Source organism: Carlito syrichta, unplaced genomic scaffold (genome assembly GCF_000164805.1).
Source record: "Carlito syrichta isolate Samal-C Ts95f unplaced genomic scaffold, Tarsius_syrichta-2.0.1 Scaffold309100, whole genome shotgun sequence".
Classification (NCBI taxonomy): domain Eukaryota; kingdom Metazoa; phylum Chordata; class Mammalia; order Primates; family Tarsiidae; genus Carlito; species Carlito syrichta.
Window position 1 is genome coordinate 638,425 of NW_007253196.1, and position 9,011 is coordinate 647,435.

The window sequence follows — 9,011 nt, forward strand, 5'->3', positions numbered from 1 at the left end:
GTTGGCGCCACGCACGATGCGGAAGTGGCCCCTCTCGCCCCAGGCCGGGCCCCAGGAGTTGGCCGCCGTCTGGGAATAAGGAGGGGCGGTGAGGAGGGGAGTGGCAGGGGGCAGGGGGAAAGGGAAAGGGAGAAGGAGACCCGCCTCACCCAGTATTTGATCGTCCTTCCGTCCGGCAGCGTCTCCTCTCCCCACCTGTGGGCAGAGCAGCGCGGGGCAGGGGGCTGAGTCCACAGCTCGCAGGAGCTCCAGCCTGGGCCCTCCACGTCCAGCCCCCAGTTGCCTTTGGAGAGGTGGGTATGCTCCTAGGACTTGGGCAAGTCTCTGTCCCTCTCCATATCTGTAAGTCTGTGCTCCCAAGTCCAGCATGTGAAGAGGCCCCAAGGGGACACAGGAAGGGGATGAGCAGCAGAGGGGACCTGGGTCTCCAGGGGACTCACATCCTAGGGCCCAGTTCCATAGGACCTCTCCCATCAGCCTGCCCTTCCTCGCTTGGGGAGCCAAGGAAGGGTGGGTGGGTGCTGCGGCCCAGAAGGAAGAGACTCCAAGAATGTGGGCCCCTTAGAGGCCCAATGCAAAGTATATTTCATTGTCCTATTACGTCAGATGTGGAAGCTGAGGCTGGGGGAGTGAACTGCCGGGGTCTCTCAGTGAGTCAGGCGGATTTAGGACAGGTGCTGAGGTGGGGAGAGGCTGAGCAACTCTCGAAACTTTCTCTGTATTTCACTGGGGTTATTTTGTCCCGATGTGTATGGAACAGTTTCTGTCCCGGCCCTTGGTATGACCCAGGGCAAGTCCTTCCTCTTTCTGAGTCTCACTTCCCTCCTTTTGGAAACGGGGAGAGCAGCCCTGGCTTGCAGAGACTGTAAGGATTCAAGGAAGGCTTTAGGGGCTCCAAAGCAAACCCCGCTGCCCCTGATACCCTCCCCCACCCCATACCCCCAAGCCCCTCACCCTGTGATCTTGACTGAATGAGTCCCATGCCGGCGGTATCGCTCTGGCCTCCCAAGGCTCACTGGTGTGTGGCTGTAGATACCACTCTGGTACAAGAAGAAGTCCTCATGCACCTCCATAAGAGCTGAGGGCAGACATCAAAGTAGGGCCTGCTCAGCCCGTTGGCACAGGCAGTGATGCCTGTCTGGTGCTGTGTGATGGGCCTCTCCACACTGAGACTCTAAGTATCCTCTCCAGGTGCTGCCTGCAGGGAGGGGACGTGGCTCCGCCACTCCAGGCCCCGCTGGACCTGCTGCTCAATGCTGCACAGACCACTCGTGCCACTGTACCTAGTGTCAAACACAAGCTTCTGGAACCAGGGTGCAGGATGACGGGCATTTACCTTGGACTGGGCCATTCTCCATCAGCTCCTTCATGATCTCCTTCTCCTGGAGGATGGGGAATGGGGTGAGTGCATCCAGTAGGGGTGAGGATCCAGCCTTTAGCTAACCTCCCAACCCTTCCGCCTCTGCCCCCCTCACCCAAGTGCCAACTTACGTTGGAGCCCAGGCGGTAGACAGGAGTGACTTGGTAGATGTCATTGGCATGGACGTGGCTATTGGGACAGCGGGCAGTGGCCTGGCGCTTGCCTCGACCCATGGCCCGGCTGTGCATCATACAGCGGGGTGCGGGGCCAGCCTCGTCTCGCTCATGGCCAGAGAACGGGTAGCAGTGGTCAGACACCACCCTGGAGAGGCAGCAAGAGGGTTAAGGGCAGAGTGACCCAGTGCAGCATGGTCCAGGCCCTACCCACCGGGGCCTTGCCCTCTTCCATGCCCACATCCTCTGCTGCATACCCTCGGCGACGCAGGAACCACCAGGCACCATCGAGACGCCCACCGTGGCAGCCCTGCTGGTGGTGGGTATCACATGACAGCAGGTTCTGGGGCGACAGGACAGGCGTCATATGTCCCAGGGAATGGATTGACACACGATCAGATGCCACAGCTGTGGAGGGAGGCAGAGCGGCTGTCAGGGGCTGAGGCCTTGGCCTTCCTTTCCCACAGTGCCGGCCCCCGCCCTTGGCCATACCTGCTGTGGAGAAGGCCCAAGAGCCTGCACAGTTGCCCTGGTCAAGAGGCTCGTGGATCATGTTGGGCCACTTCTTAGAGGCCTCAAAGGCCTTGGGAAGCACCTCCCCTGGACCCAGCACTGTCTGCAAGACAAAGATCACCCCATCTGCTTCCTTCTCTGGCCTGGCCTTCCCCTCAGGGGTCCTTTGGCATTGGAAGGCCACCGAGAGTCCAGGGCTTTCCGTAGCTTGATCTTGAGCCCACCTGCTGCTGGGAGATTCCAGCTACCTCCAACTTGGACTTGAGTGGAAGAACCAAGCACCACTTAGTGCCCCCAAAGTAGGTGGGGGTGACTAGTCCTGGTTCACAGAGAAGACAGCTGAGACCAGAAACAGGCAAGTGGCCAGGCCAGTGTCACTCAACTTTCCATCCTCAAGTCCTGACTCTGTCCTTTGCACCTTCTGATCGGCCACGCCCTTCTTCCCACCAGGGCCTTGGGCTTCAGGCCCCAGAGGACAGGAGGGAAGAAGCAGTGGGTCCCGTGACCGGGCAGGCTGCCAAGGCAAACAGTGGGAGGCAGAAAACAGCCAGAGGCCCAGGGGAGTGAGGACAGGGCCAAGGGCCGGTCACCTCAGCCCCTGGCTGAAGTCTCTGCAGAGAGGGCCACTCCTGCCAGCCCTGGCCTCTCCCTGCCGGGGCCGACAGCCAGACCCTCCAGCATGTGCCCAGTCCAGGCCTGCTGGAGCTCCCCTTTCTCACCCATTGGCTGCTTGGGGCTTGCTTCCCTTTGTTCCCTCAGAGGGTCCCACTATTGGGAAGGGAGAAGCTCTCTTCTCCCTTGGGGTTCCACGGAGTTGGAGTCTGTTTCCAATAATTGTTGCCCTCTGGCCAGAGCTAGAGGAGTGTCTGTCCCTCCCTTCCCAAAATACCAAGGTGACCTCTGGCCCCGTGGGCCCTGACCCAGCTGTACTGGGACCAACAACATTTTTCCCAGGCTAGAGAGGCCAGAAGGGGCTGGGGCGGGATGACAAAACTCAGAATCTGAGCATCAGTTCTTCCAGTGCAGTGCATTTTGTTACAGGCAGGAAACAAAGACCCAGAGAAGGAGAGTAACTTGCCCAGGGACACACAGCGTCTGAGTAGGGGATAGGCCCAGGCCCTTGGAGGAGCAGGCCACAGGTACCAGCATCCCTGAGTCCTAAACCATGGAAAGATGGCGGGATTGGGGCAAGGAAGGACTTACATAAATCTCATTCATGTTCATGACGGAGGAAGATGGGCGGATGGTGCCCAGGCGGTAGCGAATGCCCTCATCCAGGGTCATGCCCCAGAAGGCGCTGTGGTTCCCGGCCTGCCACCTGAAGGAGAGGGGACGGAAGGAAGTCACAGAACTGCCAAGGCTCGGGGAGCTGAGAGTTCGTGCACATGGGAGGGAGGACACACCATGCTAAGAGCACACACAAATAAACTGTGAATGTAGGCGGGCCTGACTGGACATGCACCTTGGGCAGAGAGTGTGCATTTGTGCATGTGAGAACATGTGCCCACTGGGGGACATGTCCAGGGCCTCACCCGTAGTTGCCCCGGTTGATAGCGTTGATCGTGTCTTGGTCCACCAGGCATGGCTCCTGGTCACACTCCCAGCGCCCTATCTCCAGACAGGTGCTGGCGAGAAAAGGAGGGAGAGAAAGCGTGAGTGGGGGCTGGGGGCCTCGGAAGGGATGAGGTCTCAGAGACCAACATGGGCTAGAATTCTGGACCAGCAGCTATGGGGGAACTCCTCGGTGCTCCCATCCAGTCTGGTCGCTTTAAATGTCAACCTCACCTGCACAATTCTCAGATCTCTGCCACCCAGACCTTTCAGGAACTCCAGAGTCAACATGAACACTGGGGTGCCTGACAGCAGGTCAGACATAACACACCCCAAACCGAATTCCTGATCTCCCGTTCCTACTCTCCCCACCACAGTCCTCAGAAAATGGCACTCCCTCCTTCCTGGAGCTCAGGCCAAAATCCTAAGAGTCACCCTTGACTTTCTGTCCCATGCTGATGCAATTCATCAACAAATCTGGTGAATCTACCTTAAAAACACACCCAGAATCCAAGCCACTCTCATGCTTTCCTGCAGCAACCAAGTACCAATCACCTTTCACCTGGATTACTGCTGTGGCCTCCTCACCCGGTCTCCCTGTGTCTGCCCCGTGCCGCTCCCACCCCCAGTGTATTTTTAACGCAGCTGCCAGAGTGATCCTGCTAAACCTAAGTCATATCATGCTGTTCCTCTGTCCCCAACTCTTCATTGGCTTCACATCACAGAACAGCAGCCAAAATTCTTACAGTGGCAAGGCCCTGCCCGGTCTGCCCTCCTGCCCCCTCTCTGACCCCCTTCTCCTCCCAGTCCTGGTTCCAAGCTCCACCTAGGCTGGCTGGAATAGTCCACATCAGCCATCCCCTGCCCCAGGACCTTTGAGTGGCTCTTCCTCCTGCATCCCTACGGTTCACTCTCATTTCCTCCAAGTCTTTATTCAAATGTCACCTTCTCAGGGAGACCCCCTCTGATCCCCCTATCTTAAAATTCAACACCTTCTATACTTCCTATCCCACTTCCCTGTTTTATTTTTTTCCCCCTTAGGACGTCCATCACTACCTGACACAACTATATATTTAGTTACTTATATTGCTTATAATCCTCTTCTCACAGACTGAGTTCCTTGAGGGCAGGTGTTGTTTGGTATCTTCAGTGCCTAGGTAAACAAAACCTAGCACATAGTAGGCATCCAGTAAGTATTTGTGGAATGAATAAATGACTAAGCAGTATAGTGAAGTGACTAAGAGAGTCAATTCTGGGTTCCAGTCCTAGCCGACGAGTTGTAGGTTATAAGGAAAATTATTCAAACTCTCTCTCCCTCAGTGTCCTTGTCTGTAAAATGAGGATAATCACAGTACTACTTTCCAGGGGTTCCATCACCAGCTTGCCAAGCACAGGGCCTGGCCCATCATAAATGCTCAGAATTGGTAGCTACTATTATTGTTCTTGTTACAGGAACCCCGGCCCCCTTCTCTTGAGCCTCAGACTCATATCTGACTGACCTCCTGACATCTCTGTAAAAGGTCTCAACTCAAAATAGCCAAACCACCCTCCCCAGGCCTGCACTTCCTTGACATCCTCAGCTCAGAAAATAGCATCCGGTTGTTAAATTAGAGTACAGGGCCTGAGGATGGCCCATCAGGAGTCCACCTGCTTCTTGCCCCTGCACGGCGCCACCCTGCTCCCGTCCCTCCACATCTCACCCGGACCACAGCAATGGCGTCTTCAAGTCCCTGACCCCTTTCCAATTTCCCACCCCCGCCCCACCTTCCCCAAAGCCAGAGATCTTTGAACAATGTAAATCGGAGCGTGTGCTCTCTGAGTGGCTTCTCATGACACAGAACAAATACAAATTCCTTGCCACAGCTTATTAGACCCATGGGATGCGGCCTGTGCCTCTCTGGGGTCTCTCGCCATTCCAGCTCCAGCTGAAATGGGAGGTTTCTGCCTCCCAGCCTTCTCACGAGTTCCTTCCACTTAGGCCGAGCCTCTTGTCCTCTCTTCCATCCATCTCCCTGACATCAGCATACATGTCCCTTCCGCAGAGCGAACTTCCCTTCCCCTCCCCCCAAACTAGGACACCCACAATCCTCTCTTTCCCCCATAACACCTGTAACAGCTTGTAATGAGACAGGTGTGTGTGTTTTCACCACATCCTTCACCCTTCAACTAGAAGTGGGACAAGGACTTGAGCTGCATTCCAGTTGCATCCCCTGGGCCCAGCACAGTGCCTGTCGCCCATTAGGTCTTTAATAAATAGGTGTCAGTGGAAGGTTGGATTCTATGGATTCAGGGATGCTTTTACAAGCTCATAACTCTGCCATTACAAGATGCTAAACTGCCTCCTTCCAAGCTGCCCGAGGATCCCGCCTCCAATGTTGCCTTTTAAGGAGCCTCAAGGGGAAACAAGGGGAACCAAGACCCAGTATGGTTGGGCTCTTCAGCCCCGGAGCAGGCGGGGGTGCTTCCAGGGAGGGCTGAGGAACCTGCGGGGGAGGGGAGGCTCTCCTCGTCCTTCCTTGCCCCTCTGCACACTAGGCGGCTAGGCTAGACTCTCTCGAAGCATCCCTTGAGGACTCACACACCCTGGAAGGCATACAGACACTTCCCCACCCTCCCTCCAGCGGCAGGGAACACAGCCACCCAGAGCTGTCCTGAGGAGAGGACAGGGGTGGTCAGTCCTTCCCTGCCACCTCTTCCGTTGCCCCCCGGGCCGCCCACGCAGGTTTAGACAGGGCTGGTGGCAGAAGGTCCCAGCATTCCAGAGGGGGCCTGGGAGGCCGGGGACAGGAGTGAGACAGTGTTAACCCCTCAATGTCCAGAGGCATCCTATGAGGACCTGCAGAGTGGGGCGGGCATGCTCAATCCTTCTGAGCACACACAGTACGCGTGCACTCACATGGCGCGCGCGCGCGCACACACACACACACACACACACACACACACACACGCACACACACACACCCTCTCACCCAGGCACACGCTAAAAGGCTCGGGTCCCCCTCACTGTGACCCAGGCACCTCTCACCCTGTGAGGCAATGGAAACAGCTTACATGCAATGCATTCCAAAAAGTTTCCTTCTCCCTGGGGTTGTCAGTCTCAGGCAAAGAGGGATGGGGGTAGAGTGGGTGCGGGGCCTCCCCCGCCGAGTCCCAGGGTGCCCTATTTCCACGAAGGCATTCAAGGCTTCCTACTCAGCCCTTTTCTACTTCCCATCTCAGACTGAGTAGGGGGGCAGCCATGACCCCTTCCTCCTCCCTGCCGGGAATGGTGGGGACGGGCAGGGAAGGGAGGAGGGGCCATATCCCAGGGAAGGCCCTGCTGCAGGCTGGCTGGCTGCCAGCTCGGCCATCCCTGACCTTCGTCAGCACAGGGCAGCGGATGCTGTCGTCAGAGGTTTCCTTCCTGGCGCCCCCTTCTCTCCCTGACTCTCCTGTGACAGCAGGAACAGTCCAGAAGGGTAGCCCAGCCCAAGCCAGGAGGGGCAGGGAAGGACTCCCAGTTCAAGGGTGGCACCTGGGCCAGGCATTCAGGGCTACCGCTGTTGGGGAATGGTGTTGACATAGTCACTGTTAAAATTCCCATACTACAGATGAGAAAAACTGGGGCTCAGAGAAGGGAAAGGACTTCTTCCCAGCAAATGAGTGGCAAGGCTAGGATTTCAACCTAGTCTGTCAGCCATGAGGCCCACACAGCAAGCCCCCTCTGGGCCCCAGGCACTCACCAGCGGTTACAGTTGTCCCAGTAGGTACCCAAGACTGGATAGATGCGGCCTTTGTGCATGCATCCTGGTGGGAGGGAAGAGAAGAAAGAACTGGAACCAGGGCCAGAAAGGATGGTCCAAGGTGGCCAGGTCTTCAGAGATCAGGTGCCCCGAACCCTCCCAAGGTCATCTCAGACACACACACATACACACACACACACACACATCAGTCCTCACTGAAACTAAAGCCAGACTATAACTTAAGACATCTCCTGCAGGGGTACACACCAACAACAGCTGCTACTTGGGAAGTTCTTCAGTGGCTCTAACTTGGATCCCCCTTTGCCAGAAACAACATTCCTGGGATCCTTTGGCATTTAAACGAGTTAGGACTTGGAGATGGGGAGTGGGGGTGCCTTGGGAAGCCAAGGCCCAGGGAAGGTAGGCAACTCCCCTAAGATAGCACAGTACTCTGGGATGAAAACTCAGGTATTCAGTCTCTTTCCCAAAGCCCCATGGAATAGTGGGAGGGAATTCACATGATTCTCCTATTGAACAGGGGTAAGTGCGTGGCAAGGGATGACTGTGAGACTGGAAGCGGGAACAGACTTGACCTGCCTCCCAGGTACAATCAGCCACCTCAGTGTCACAGACTCCCAAGCAAAGGCAGAAGACTGGCTAAGGTGACCCTGAGCAACCCCCATTAGCCTTATCAGCCCTGGGGTGAGTCAACAGGCGGGGCCAGCACCTTCCATGTCCGGAATGGAGACAGGACTGGGAGAAAGGGCGGGCACTGCCCTTCCCTGAGCCGACTTGAAATTCTAACCACGGAGCTTCTCTCTTTGAGTCTTGCAGGAGAGAGTCTAGTTAGATCCCAGAGGGGACTTTCTAGAGAGGCAGGGAGTGGAGCAGGTCTGCTCCTGCATTCTCAAAGCCCCCCCTCCCGAAATGTCAGGCATCAGCCTTGCTCCTAAGCCTTGCTGAGTCTGGGGCAGACAGCGACCCGCCCTCCTGGCCACTTGGTGCCCACCTTGGATGGGGGGGAAAGGGGGTGGCACGCCGAGGCAGTAGTCCCAGAAGTCAGGGCAGCAGTCGGAGACGGTGCGGTTGCAGAAGAGGTCACAGTAACAGGTGACACCCAGGTAGGGCAGGGCACAGTCGTCGGCACGGCCCCGGCAGCACATATCCTGCTCCTGGCAGTACCGGCCGCCCGCGTCCCGGATGCCCCGCAGGTGCAGACCCGGTGCCAGCTCCCGGCGCTCACGACCCTGCTGGGCACCCAGTGCCACCTGGCCAGCCAGCAGCAGCAATGGCAGCAGCCCCGGTGGACATCGCCACATGGTGCCTCCTGGGCCCGGGAGGGCAGAGGGCAGGGGTCAGAGGTGGTACACCAGGAAAGGGCTCCCAGCCTCCTGGAGCTGTGAGCTGCCTTAGGGCCCAGCAGGGGGGGAGACCCTGATTTCTGAATCCCCGGGCAGGACCTGGGCAGAGGAGCCACCTTGTGCGTGCCCTGGCTTACAGGGGGAAGGCAACCAGGCAGGAACAGAGCTGCTCCCTGACCTGCCTAGGGACCTTCAGGGACAAGGAAATGGGGGTGGTGGCCCTCTTGGTGGCCCTGCCCAGCACCCATTCTTCATACCCAAGGTCCCTCTCCTGACTGGGTCCCTCTGCCCTCCAGCAGCCTCCATCTCTGGCTTGGGTCCTTGACTTTGT

At 57.4% G+C, this 9,011-nt stretch overlaps 1 protein-coding gene across 1 annotated transcript; it reads right to left on the minus strand.

The window, feature by feature from the left end:
* Positions 1–950: 950 nt before the first annotated feature.
* Positions 951–8,789, minus strand: TINAGL1 (tubulointerstitial nephritis antigen like 1). Its single transcript, XM_021716953.1, has 9 exons — positions 8,329–8,789; positions 7,320–7,383; positions 3,579–3,671; positions 3,250–3,364; positions 2,026–2,149; positions 1,791–1,941; positions 1,492–1,681; positions 1,337–1,382; positions 951–1,078 (listed from the first exon to the last, which is right to left on the minus strand). The coding sequence occupies exons 1-9, from the start codon at positions 8,636–8,638 to the stop codon at positions 951–953; spliced, it is 1,221 nt and encodes a 406-aa protein (XP_021572628.1). The 5' UTR covers positions 8,639–8,789.
* Between the last annotated feature and the right edge of the window lie 222 nt (positions 8,790–9,011).

Excerpts from the sequence above, each read along its gene's own strand:
- TINAGL1 (XM_021716953.1), bottom strand. The coding sequence starts at position 8,638 with ATGTGGCGATGTCCACCGGGGCTGCTGCCATTGCTGCTGCTGGCTGGC. Across the intron at positions 7,384-8,328 it reads CCCTTTCCCCCCCATCCAAG|GATGCATGCACAAAGGCCGC; the intron begins GTGGGCACCAAG and ends CCCTCCCACCAG. Across the intron at positions 1,079-1,336 it reads GGAGAATGGCCCAGTCCAAG|CTCTTATGGAGGTGCATGAG; the intron begins GTAAATGCCCGT and ends GTCTGCCCTCAG.